General features: G+C 36.2%; 1 protein-coding gene across 19 annotated transcripts in view; it reads left to right on the forward strand.

Annotated features, from left to right (window-relative positions):
• prom1a (prominin 1a) overlaps positions 1 to 12,655 on the forward strand; it is a 239,385-nt gene that overhangs the window by 139,389 nt on the left and 87,341 nt on the right. For all 19 annotated transcript variants that reach the window (XM_069925152.1, XM_069925151.1, XM_069925132.1 and 16 more), the window contains 2 exons: positions 11,005 to 11,125; positions 11,204 to 11,267. In XM_069925152.1, the coding sequence (XP_069781253.1) occupies positions 11,005 to 11,125; positions 11,204 to 11,267 (185 nt within the window). The remainder of the gene's footprint in view (positions 1 to 11,004; positions 11,126 to 11,203; positions 11,268 to 12,655) is intronic.

A 12,655-nucleotide genomic window follows, 5' to 3' on the forward strand; every position in this document is an offset into this window, starting at 1 on the left:
AGAGGGAGGCAAACTTTGGAAGGCTGCCTGGTCAAAGGAGAAGACTGGTGGTCTGAAGAAGTTATTACAGCGCACCTGAAAGAAAGAGGATCATCTGGAGAACCCTGAAGGGGGCAAGTTTCGTCAGCAAGACTGATTGAGAAGGAATCTGTTGCGGATGTCCTAGAAAAGGAATCACTTTCTGAAAACCAGCAAGAACCCTCCTGAGTGGTAACCATTTGCCTGAAGCACCAAAGACTGGTGAAATTTGTTAATGCTAACTTCTGTGCACAGTACAAGAATTGCCTGCAACCTGTGAGATTGGACTGTGATCCAAAGAACTTTTCTAATCTTAAATATACATTACACACACCTTCGCTTAGTATTAGAGGGGGGATTAAGTGGGTTAGGTAGATTAAGTAATAAGTTAAAGTTTAATTTTGTTTTCTTGTTCAAATATGATTTAAAAACTACTTTTGTTTAAGTAACCCTGTGTTGTGGGACATATCTATTGCTGCTGGTTTTTGGGGTCCTCTGGACTCTAACACATCAGGTAAATTTTTTTTAGAAGCTAATGAAAATGAAGGCATATTTAAGAGGTGAAATAGTAAGTTATAAATCTAAGATAAATAACATATGAAAGCGATAGACCAGTTTGGAAAAGGAAATATTAAATTTAGAGAAGAAAAGATTATTGGAATCAAAAAAATTAAGATTTAATACAGTACAAACTTAGAGTAGAAAGAGATATCATGATAACTCAACAGAAATATTATACACCAGGTGAAAGAGCTCACAAAGTATTAGCATGACGATTAAAAGTTGAACAAGTATCAAGAACAATAGTTGCATTGAAGAAGGAAACTGGCCAAATCACTTATAAGATGCAAGAAATAAATGATAATTTTTAGAGATTTTTACAAAACATTATATCAGAATCTCTGAAAGATGAAAAAAAGTCACAATTTACATTACCTATGTTAAATATAGAAAAAAAATTAGAGTTATCTAATCCTTTTCCTGTGATAGAAGTGTATGAGAATCTGGTGTCATTACAGAATAATAAAGCCCCAGGATAAGATGGTTTTCCTCTGGAGTTTTATAAAGAATTTAAGGAATTGTTAACTCCTGTATTATTGAAAGTACAAGTACACAATCCTTTATCCGGACATCTAAAATCCGGAAAGCTCCAAAATCTGGCAAGTGGGAAGAGAGACGGCAGTGCCGGGTGGGCGAGAGACAGGCAGACCGTGCATCGGGTGGGCGAGAGACAGGCAGACCGTGCATCGAGTGGGCGAGAGACAGGCAGACCGTGCGTCGGGCGGGCGAGAGACAGGCAGACCGCGCGTCGGGCGGGCGAGAGACAGGCAGACCGCGCGTCGGGCGGGCGAGAGACAGGCAGACCGCGCGTCGGGCGGGCGAGAGACAGGCAGACCGCGCGTCGGGCGGGCGAGAGACAGGCAGACCGCGCGTCGGGCAGGCGAGAGACAGGCAGACCGCGCGTCGGGCGGGCGAGAAACAGGCAGACCGCGCGTCGAGCGGGCGAGAGACAGGCAGACCGCGCGTCGGGCGGGCAAGAGACAGGCAGACTGGCAGCGCGACTGGAAGGGGTAGATACGACAGCACAATTCGGGTGGGCTTTCCAAAATCCAGAAAAATCAGAAATTCGGAACACACTGTTCCCCAAGGGTTCTGGATAAAGGATTATGTACCTGTATTAGATCAAATGAGAGAATCACATGATCTTCCAGAATCTTTTAAAACAGCATTAATAACAGTTATTCTAAAATAAGGGAAAGATCCTTTACAACCTTCCTCTTATAAACCTATATCATTATTAAATACAGATTATAAAACTATCTAAATTATTAGATTATACATTAAATATTTACCAAAATTAATAAATATGGATCAAACAGGGTTTATTAAAAATAGAAGATCTCTAAATAATTTAGTTAAATTTATGTTTATTAAGTGTAGTACAAAAAGAAAAACCAGCAGTAGTGGTCGCATTAGAGGCAGAAAAAACATTTGACATATTAGAAAGAGACTTTTTATTTAAGGTGTTAAGTATATTTGGAATTCTCACTGTTTTTGTTGTTATGAGCCCAGAGGACCCCAAAACCCAGCAGCAATAGAAATTCACCAAGGCAAATGGTTACTTAAACAAAAGTTGTTTTTAATTATCTTTAAACATGAAAACAGGATCAAAGTTTAACTTATTACAGTTAACTTAACCCCCTTCTAATTCGAAGTGCACATGTAGGTAATGTATGTGTAAGTTCAGAAAAGTTATTTGATTCACAGACCAATCTCACTTCTCATTCCTCCAAGTTCACTGGTTGCAGGCAATTCTTCACTGTGCACAGAATTTAACATTTATGAATTTCACCAGGCTTTGGTGCTTGAAAGGTACATGGTTACCGCTCAGGAAAGTTCTTGTCTGTTTTCAGAGAGAGATTTGTTGTTCACTGGACACACACAACTCATTACTTCCTATCAGCCACTTCAGTGTCTTGCTGAAGAAACTTGCCCCATCAGGGTTTTCCAGATGATAACCTCTTTCATTCAGGTCACCACAGAGTGCCTTATTGTTTCCTTTATTTCAAGTGAAACATTATGCAGCCAGTCCTCTCCCTTTGTATGACCACAAGGGCTTTGACCAGGCTGAACTAAGAACTCACAACCTGTCTTCAAAATGTATTTTTTTCCATAAGCTTGTCATGTTTCAGGCCTCCCTCTCTCTCTCTCTCTCTCTCTCTCTCTCTCTCTCTCTCTCTCTCTCTCTCTCTCTGGCTTGAGCAGTGCTCTGGCATTTTAAATGAGATCTGTTTTGAGGTGCTTGTATATGACCTACACTAATAAAAACCTGTCACAATTTATCTCCTTTTTTCAAACATATTTATATACAATATAAAATATCATCTGTCACATTATAGATTGGATAAAAGCATTATATAATCAACCAAAAGCTAAAATGGTCAGAAATAGGAAGATATCAAAGTCTTTTTTATTAGAGAGATCATCTAGGCAAAAATGCCCATTATCACCTTTTTTATTTGCTTTGGCCACCTTTGGTGGAAATAAGTAGAAGAGACAATGAGATTAAAGGTTTCAAGATAGACAATAAAGAACATAAAATTAGTTTATTTGCAGATGATGTTATCATCTATTTAACAAAACCAGAAATATCATTGTGAAAATTAAATGTAAGATTAGCAGAATATAGTTTAGTGTCAGGTTATAAAGTTAAATGTTGGTAAAAGTGAAGAGATGCCTATGGTTGATATAGATTATACACAAAGTTTTTTTAAAAATAAGACAAAAGTTAAATGGAAAAAAAAATATTTAGGAATAAAAATAGATAGATAAAATAATTTATTTAAATTGAATAAAATACCATTATTTTAAAAAAATTGAGGAAGATTTTTAAAAATGGAAATATTTGCCAATAACTTTAATAGGACAGGTAAATTATGTCAAGATGAAAATTTTTCCAAAATTACAGTATTTAAATCATTACCTATCCTTTTCCAGAGAAGTTTTTTCAAGAGCCAAATAAAAATATAAGGAAATTTATTTGGAGATTAAAATGCCAAGAAAAGACTGTCTTGGATTGGAAATTTGAACAAGGAGGATTAAGATTACCAAATTTTAAAAATTATTATAAAGTAGCTCAATTAAGATTCTTGTCTTCCTGTTATCAAATTGGAGAAAAAGCAGCATGGGTTCATATTAAAATGAATAAAATAGGAGAAATCAACCCAGAGTACTTTTTATATAATTGGAATAATGAGTTATTGAAAGAGAAAACAGAAGTACCAATATTAAAGCATTTGCTTAAGGTATGGAAAGGGGAATTAAAAATTATCAAGTACTAAAGATGATATTAAAGCATCTCATTGGAAAATTACTTTGAATATCCTTTTTTGTTATTTTGGTATAATAAATGTATACAGCGAATGAAAGATTTTAGGTTCCTTTTATGACTTTTGAATAAATTAAAGAAATATGAAATACCAAATAATACAATTTTTTCATGCTATCAACTTAAAATATAGTTAAAAGGGAAAATAGGTGCGAGTTTAAGACTGCTGGTTTAAGACTGAATATTTAATAACAGATACATTTATTGAAAAAATTATTACAAATATGTTTATAAAATTACAAGATTCTATGAAAAAAAGTTATGTAAATCAAACAAAAATGGGAAAAAGAACTAAATATACAAATTCAAGAATAAATTTGGTCAAGATTGTGCCTAGAGAGTGTAACAAATACAATTAATGTTAGATATCAAATGATACAGTACTTTTTTACATCAAGTGTATTATACTCCATATAAATTAAAAAGATTAAACTCAAATTATTCTGATAAAAGTTTTAGATGTAATAAGGAAGTAGAGACCTTTGTACATTCAGTTTGGTCCTGTGTAAAAGTGGAAAAACGACTGGAAGATTTGAGTATATTATTAGTACAAATTATAAAGATAAAAATACAACAGGATCCAAGAATATTTTTACTTAGGAATATATATGTGAAGAAGATGTGAAATTGAAGTTGGATAAATATCAAGAAAAAATTCTTCATATTGCAATAGCAGTAGCAAAAAAATGTGTAGCAGTGATGTGGAAAATAGAAAATTTTATAATGATCGACAGATGGAACACTGAAATACAAAACTGTACACTATTAGAAAAAAGTTACTTATAATTTAAGGAATTAGATTGGGACTTTTATAAGATTTGGGAACCATATTTGGAATTTGTTAATAAAAACCCATCCGCATCACCCTCTTCTCTCAATCAATAATCAGGCGATACAATCGTTATATCAAGAGAATATGTTTAATGATTAATATATAGTCTTGGTCTTTTTTTTCTTTCCTCCTTGGGGGAGGGGGGTTTGGATGAAAAATATAAAAGTTCTTGTATCATTTTGATTTGAATGTATTATCTATATATAATTGAATAATTGTTTGGTATTGATACAAGTGATAAATAAATTTTCAAATGGAGGAGAGATTTGTCTCACAAAATAGGACCACCTGTCTCCTAATAAACTCATAGGTCTGTACGTTGCATTAAAACATCATCTGTACTCATTTTCTTGTTTTTCCACGATTGCAATAATTAAGTTTAATGGTGAGTGGTTTGATAATGGCCTCACCAAGTATTCCATTTTTATCACTCTGCTTTTTAACTGTGCAGACATTAAAAATATGTGTGCAAGTCATGGACCTTTGAGTAGAATGAGTAGTCTCTCTCTGTGGGGTTGAGCTGTCTCCAGATTTCAATCAGATTTAAATCTTGCCTAAATGATAGTGTCGGTTTTGCGGCCTTCGCTCTCATTACCATTCTCACTTATTTATCCAATGTTGGATCAAGACAGAAATTAAAATCCCCCCCCCACCACCAATATATTTTGTCTACCTTCTGCTGCTTTTGAAAAGATATCCTTTATAAAGCTTCATCATCATAATTTGGAGTGTAAATATTCATAAGTGTCCAGGATTTTGCATAAATTTTACAATGTACCATTACAAACCTTCAGGTTTGGTCAATTGATATATCTTCTACTATTACTGGTACATTTCTATTAATTAAAATTGTTACTCCACTCGTCTTTGAACCGAAAAAGGACAATATTACTTGCCCCACCCATCCTCTTTTTAATTTGGCATGTTCCAATTTAGTAATGTGTTTTTCCTGCAGGAAAACTACATCTGCATTTGGTTTTTTTTTAAGTGTGCCAAGATACTTTTCTTATTTCCTGGCCCCTTTAGCCCATTAACATTCAGACTAATAATATACTTTAATGTTTTATCCATGCCAGTTTTTAAACAAATATTATTCAGCAATAAAACCATTTTTGAATTTTCAAATAATAGTGATCTTTCCCCTTTATATTAAAAAAAACATACATAGTGCCCCTGCTCTGACGGTGATAGAAACAAAAAATCCCGGAAGCCTGCAAAAAAAAGCTCATAGAATCTTTTGAGAAAGAAGAACCTCTCCCTTAAGTGCCATCTTACAAAACTGCTCCTCTCCCAGCGCCATTATCCCGCTTAGACCAGTGTCTCCACCCTGCTACTATTTTTTAACAAGTTCACTCTCTTTCTTGAGCTCTCGATGTAAATTCCCATAACATTCAACAATAAATACAAGATGGTTCAAAAAATAAACTTTTTACTTGGTCCCATTATAAACATTGTTCTTAATATTCTTGTTTAATATCTTTAATAATTTCATAACCTTAAAAAATTTTTACACTTCCTTAGTCTTGATAAAATGTCAATTGCCTTCCGTTGCTTTGACCCACTGTGTTCCAGGATATATCATTGAGTATTTTATGTACTTTGACCGCAATTGCCTTTTTACATCGTTAAACTCCTTCCTTTGCTTAATCAAAGTTGGGCTAAAGTCTTGAAAGAATTACATCTTTCCTCCATTGACCTCAAGCGAGCCATTGTGTTGCTTGGAGTAATCAGATGCTGCCTCCAAAATCGCTTCCTGTTCCCAGTAAGTTAAAAGTCTTACCAGAACTGGCTGTAGTCGCTGCTTGTCAGATCTTCTTGGTCCGATGAGCCCTTTCTATTTGTAGTTTTCTGTTAAATTTCTTTTCTTCCAACACTCTTGGGATCCAAGTTTCAAAGAAACTCATCAGGTCTCTCCCTTCGGTCCCTTCCTTCAATCCAATAATCTGAATATTACTCCATCTACTGAAGTTCTCCATGTGGTCAATCTTATCCAGCATAGCTTGTTTATCCAAGTCCCACTTCTTCGCGTCATCTTCCAAAGCTTTCGCTTTTCTTGCATTTTAACCAAGTCGACTTACACTTGGCCCATTCACTCATTCAATTGACTGTTTAAATTCAGTCATCTTCCCTGACAGATCTCTCATTGCGGTTTCAACACTCGTGAAATGTTTGCATAAAGTCTCTTCCAGGATTAGATTCCGGTCTCGCGCCAACCCCAACCCCCCAGCACTGCCAGGCTCAGTCGGTCCCAAGATCGTTCTTGTGCCATACCTTTTCAGGCTTTCACTCGATATTCGTGGCTGAGTCGGTGTCTCTTTCAATTTTGTTTTTTGATGTCTTGGCTTCTTAGTGTTCATTTTGTTCATGCACAGTGAAAAAATTCTTCACTTTAAACTTTTAAACCATCTAATTAAAACTCTTCACAAAGAGCTCATCGAAGACATGTCTGCATGTCTGTTTGATACATTCTGTTCAAACAGGACTTATACCTGGTAGATAGGGAGACAATAATATTAGGCATGTTCTTAACATTATGTCATGAGGAAAAAAGAAACATAAGACATCTATGATTCTTAGTTTAGATGCACAAAAGGCTTTTGATAGAGTAGACTGGGTCTATCTCAACCATACATTACATAAGATGAGATTTCAGCTGAAATTTATAAAATGGGTGAATGTATTATATTTAAACCCAAGATCAAGAGCGAGGATGAATGGATGTTGCTCTCAGTTTTTCAGGTTGAAATGTGGAGTTAGGCAGAAAAACAGTTTGAGTCCTCTGCTCTTCTATATACATTTCCACTTTTGGAAATTATTGGCAAGAGGGTAATATAAAGGGTATAAAAGACGATAGAGGAGTGGAACATAAATGATCCCTATTTGTGGATGGTATCATGCTGTATGTGACCGACCCTATTTCTTCAGTGCCTGAATTAATGATCAAAATCGGAAGCAATATTTGTGGCCATCACAAATAGATAAACAGGTCAGATTTTATTAGTCTAGAGAGGGCTTTAGGTACCTAGGTGTTATTATCATTCCTTCCATCTTAAAACTGTATGAAGCCAATTATGGAAAGTTATTGAAGGAGATAAAGGTAGATATGCTCAGTTGAGAGATATTCACCTTATCATTAATTAGTAGAATTGAAACTATCTGTATGAATATTTTGCCAAGACTGTTTTTAGTCCAATCTTTGCTGATAGGAGTTCCTAAGGTGGTATTTAAAGCTCTTGACAAATTGATATCAAGATTTGTATGGCAAAATAAAAAAACCTGAAGTTAGACTTAAGACAAAAAGGGGGCCTCAATTTGCCCAACATTACATATTACTACTGGACAGCATAGCTGAGGACCCTGATAACATAACCATATAACCATTTACGGAGCGGACATGGATAGCAAATGATATGGAAATGGGTTGGGCGAGTATAGAACAAAATTCAAGCCCAAGTATCTGGATGGGCTACCATTCCTAAACCAAGAAAATTGGAAGAAATTAAAAATAGACAATGAATGGATTAAATTCACAATGAAAACTTGATTGGCTTTTAGAAAACAACTAAACCTTTTTAACTCTACATCCAAAGCATTAAAAATAGTAACTATCCCAGAATTCCTACCTGGAATAGTAGATAATGGCTTTAGAAAATGGGCAAATTGTGGATTTGCTTTTTTGTGGGGAAACTTTGAAATCATATGAACATCTTCAGAAAGAATTTGATTTATCAGGGATTAATTTTTTTTAAAGATTCATTCAAGTGTGGCACTCCAGACACGTGCAGATTGGGAGCAGATATGTATAAAACCATCAACATTAGAAAAGATTTTCATGCTGACTATGGAGGGAGTGATAAAGACGAACCTGATAGCTCAATTATACAGATGACTTCAAGATAATGTAACAGGAAATGCTATGGAAATAAAACAGAAATGGGAATTAGAAATGAATATTTGTCTTACAGATGAAATGTGAAAAAAGACATGCCTTGGTGGTCACAAGTTAACAAGTAGCCTGGCTAGGAAGGAGTTTGAATGGAAAATAAAATGAGAGTATTTAAGACTCCTCAGGTGTTGGGGAGATACAGTAGAACTTCAGAATTATGCTGGAGAGAATGTGGGAAGATTGGCGATCATACCCACTGTCCCAAACTATGTCAATATTGAAGAGAGATTCAGGTGGAAATTAAGCAAGTCATGGTGGTAGACCCACCTTTGGAGCCAACATATTTTTTTATATTGGGGGAGACTCCAGAGGATATAGATACCAAAAACCAGGCATGTTTACTTGGGGTTTTGCTGTTGATTGCAAAGAAGATGATTACAGTATTGTGTAGAAATCTTTCTTTCTTTGGCTTGGCTTCGCGGACGAAGATTTATGGAGGGGGTAAAAGTCCACGTCAGCTGCAGGCTCGATTGTGGCTGACAAGTCCGATGTGGGACAGGCAGACACGGTTGCAGCGGTTGCAGGGGAAAATTGGTTGGTTGGGGTTGGGTGTTGGGTTTTTCCTCCTTTGTCTTTTGTCAGTGAGGTGGGCTCTGCGGTCTTCTTCAAAGGAGGTTGCTGCCCGCCAAACTGTGAGGTGCCAAGATGCACAGTTTGAGGCGATATCAGCCCACTGGCGGTGGTCAATGGTCAAGAGCTTTCTTTAGGCAGTCCTTGTACCTCTTCTTTGGTGCACCTCTGTCACGGTGGCCAGTGGAGAGCTCGCCATATAACGCGATCTTGGGAAGGCGATGGTCCTCCATTCTGGAGACGTGACCCACCCAGCGCAGCTGGATCTTCAGCATCGTGGACTCGATGCTGTCGGCCTCTGTCATCTCGAGTACTTCGATGTTAGGGATGAAGTCGCTCCAATGAATTTTGAGGATGGAGCGGAGACAACGCTGGTGGAAGCGTTCTAGGAGCCGTAGGTGATGCCGGTAGAGGACCCATGATTCGGAGCCGAACAGGAGTGTGGGTATGACAACGGCTCTGTATACGCTAATCTTTGTGAGGTTTTTCAGTTGGTTGTTTTTCCAGACTCTTTTGTGTAGTCTTCCAAATAAAGCCACCAACTGTCCAACAATAGAGGGAAAGATTAAAAAGTGTATATTTGATGGAAAGCATAACAGCTAAACTCCAACGAAGGGCTGATGATTTCACATCAAATGATCACTGGTAATACTACCATTACCAAGATTAAGAATATAACCTCTCGGTAATCTCAGTGGTGGGGAGGAGTTCGACTGGTGCACTCTACATGTAATTGGAGTAATGTGTACAGATGAGATTGTGATTGTACACAAGTGCATATAGAATGATGACACAGTGATAAATTGAGTAAGATTTACTCTGACCCTCTCCTATTTATATTCAGAAGTGTTACAATGGGCATATGAAGAAATGCATGGTTAAATATATAGGTGACTGCATATTGATTAGAATTAGGTTAATTCGGTGCTCAAATCTGCGATGTTTCTAAGGAACAGAACTCAAATAAGATAGATTGATGCGCTGTATACATCTGTTACATGATCTATGTATATTTTTTGTATAAGACTGCTCATGGAAATAAAAGTTAAGTTTAAAAAATACATTTGCTGCTGTGGAAATTCAGTGCGTGCAATGATATTTGGTACTGAGGTTAAAAATAGTTTATTCAACTGTGGAATATGCATGAAGGGCTGACTAATCTACACTGCAAATTGTATCTTTCATAATTTTAAGTAAATAAAATGCATTGAAATTAAAACTCCTCCATTTGCATTTGGTTCATCCTTGAGCATTAATATTTTTGATCGCTTTTGATTCACTTGCATTTATAATCCATGTCATAAATACACAGGTGTATGTATTTGATTAAATAATTCGTGTTTACTGGTACCAACACCAATAACTTATTTTGACATATTCATAAAATGACAAAAATTACAATCTTAGAGCAAACTAATTTGATTTCATGGAAATAGCACATGAGATGCAAGCAAAATTACCCAGGTCTTTAAAGTTGTGAAATTTTGCTGATGAAACATATTTTAAAATTCTTTTCTACTTTTTAGAGTGCTGATTGGTTTAGAAACTCCAAAATAATGCAAGAATGAATAAAGACTTGACCCTGGTGTAATTCAGATTTTAATTACTGATCCATATTGATAAATTTAAATTATGATCATTTAACAGATACTGTTTCTTCAGTAATTTATGCGGTGTGTAATTAAATTTGGCATAATCTGTAAACAGTTCTTTGCTTATTTTGTAACTTTTTTTGCATACTAAAACTAGGGTGGGAACTCTGTGCATGTTTGCAACAAATCAAAACCTCACAAACCAAGTTAAAGGAGTTAAGAAGCTGGTGAACTACAACTTCCAGGATCTACACACCTTGCTCAATCAAGCACCAACTGTAAGAAAGATTTTGACTGAATATAGAGAGAAGATTTAAGAAGTGGTGGATTTCAGCAATAATTGATTTTTCTTTCAGCAAATAAATTACATCACTCAACAATATGACACAACCAAGAACCAAGCATTCTCTGATCTTAACCGTAAGTAGTCCATTTTTGTTTTGTGATGGAATATTTGGAGATGTTTTTGGGAGATAAATTGGTAAAATTAGAGTAGGTTACATACATACACACAATTTAAAACAAATTTTATTTGAAAAACTGAAGAATTCATATTCAGTGACTTTACAGAAACTATGGAGAATGCTATGCACCTTTCACAAGTAGGTGCTAATTGAAATGACATTATAAATGAATGGAGTGTTGTCTTTAAAGCAACAAGCAGGAGCTATTGATAGCTCTTTGCAAGGGTTTTGACAGAGTGCACAGAAAGGTCACTCCTGGGTTCTTTTTTACCTAAAAACAACAGATTGAACAAGAAGACTAACTTCTATTGTTTGATTGAGAAGGAGAGGGTTCTGCAAGTGAGAGAGTGAAGGACATGTGGCTGGCAGTTTGAATCTCCGATAGAGACACAGCTAAAACAAGCCAGGAGAAGCTTGTTGGAACTGAAACATAAGCTCCAGAGTGGCGGATGGCTGGAAGTGCTATCTGTCTGATGTTTCTCTTGGAATAAGAGGAACAGAAATAAATTCTGTGGTAGTTTGAAAGAAAGAGGTTATCATCTGGAGAACCCTGATGGGGCAAGTTTCTTCAGCAAGACATTGAGGTAACTAATGGTGGTCCCTCAGTTGTGGAAATCCTGAAACCACACATCTCTCTCTGCAAACCTACAAGAACCTTCCTGAGTGGTAAACATTTACCTTTCGAGCACCAAAACCTGGTGAACTTTATACATGTTAAATTCTGTACACAGTATAAGAATTGCCTGCAACCAGTGAACTTGGAAGAATGAGGTGAGATTGAACTGTGAACCAAAGAACTTTTCTTAAATTTACACACACATTACATACACGTGTACTTAGAATTAGAAGGGGGTTAAGTTGGGTAGTTAAGTTAATAGTGATAAGTTAAAGTTTGATTCTGTTTTCATGTTTAAAGATAATTAAAAACAACTTTTGTTTAAGTATCTACTTGTTGTGGTGAATATTGCTGCTGGGCTTTGGGGTCCTTTGGGCTCGTAACAATTTGCTCTAAATAAACTATCAACTACTTACATTTGGTCCATTTGAAGATTCTACAAAAGAATGCAGATGCTGTTATCTGGAGCAAAAAAAACCAAACTGCTGGATGAACTCAGTGGATCAAACAGCATTTGTGGAGACAGAGGGGTTGTCCAGATGCAGAGTCTTGACCTGTAACATTGCCCATCCCTTTGCCTCCGTAGATGCTGTGTTCCTGCAGCAGGTTCTTTGTGCTTTAGAGAAAGCTTGCAAAGTGAGGAAACATATTTATTCTTTCCAGTGATTTATATTTTGTGTGATGAGCAGTGCTACCGGAGGGGGGAGTGGTGGCCAGAAGCTTACAAA

This window comes from Narcine bancroftii, chromosome 3 (assembly GCF_036971445.1).
Source record: "Narcine bancroftii isolate sNarBan1 chromosome 3, sNarBan1.hap1, whole genome shotgun sequence".
NCBI classification, from domain to species: Eukaryota; Metazoa; Chordata; class Chondrichthyes; order Torpediniformes; family Narcinidae; genus Narcine; species Narcine bancroftii.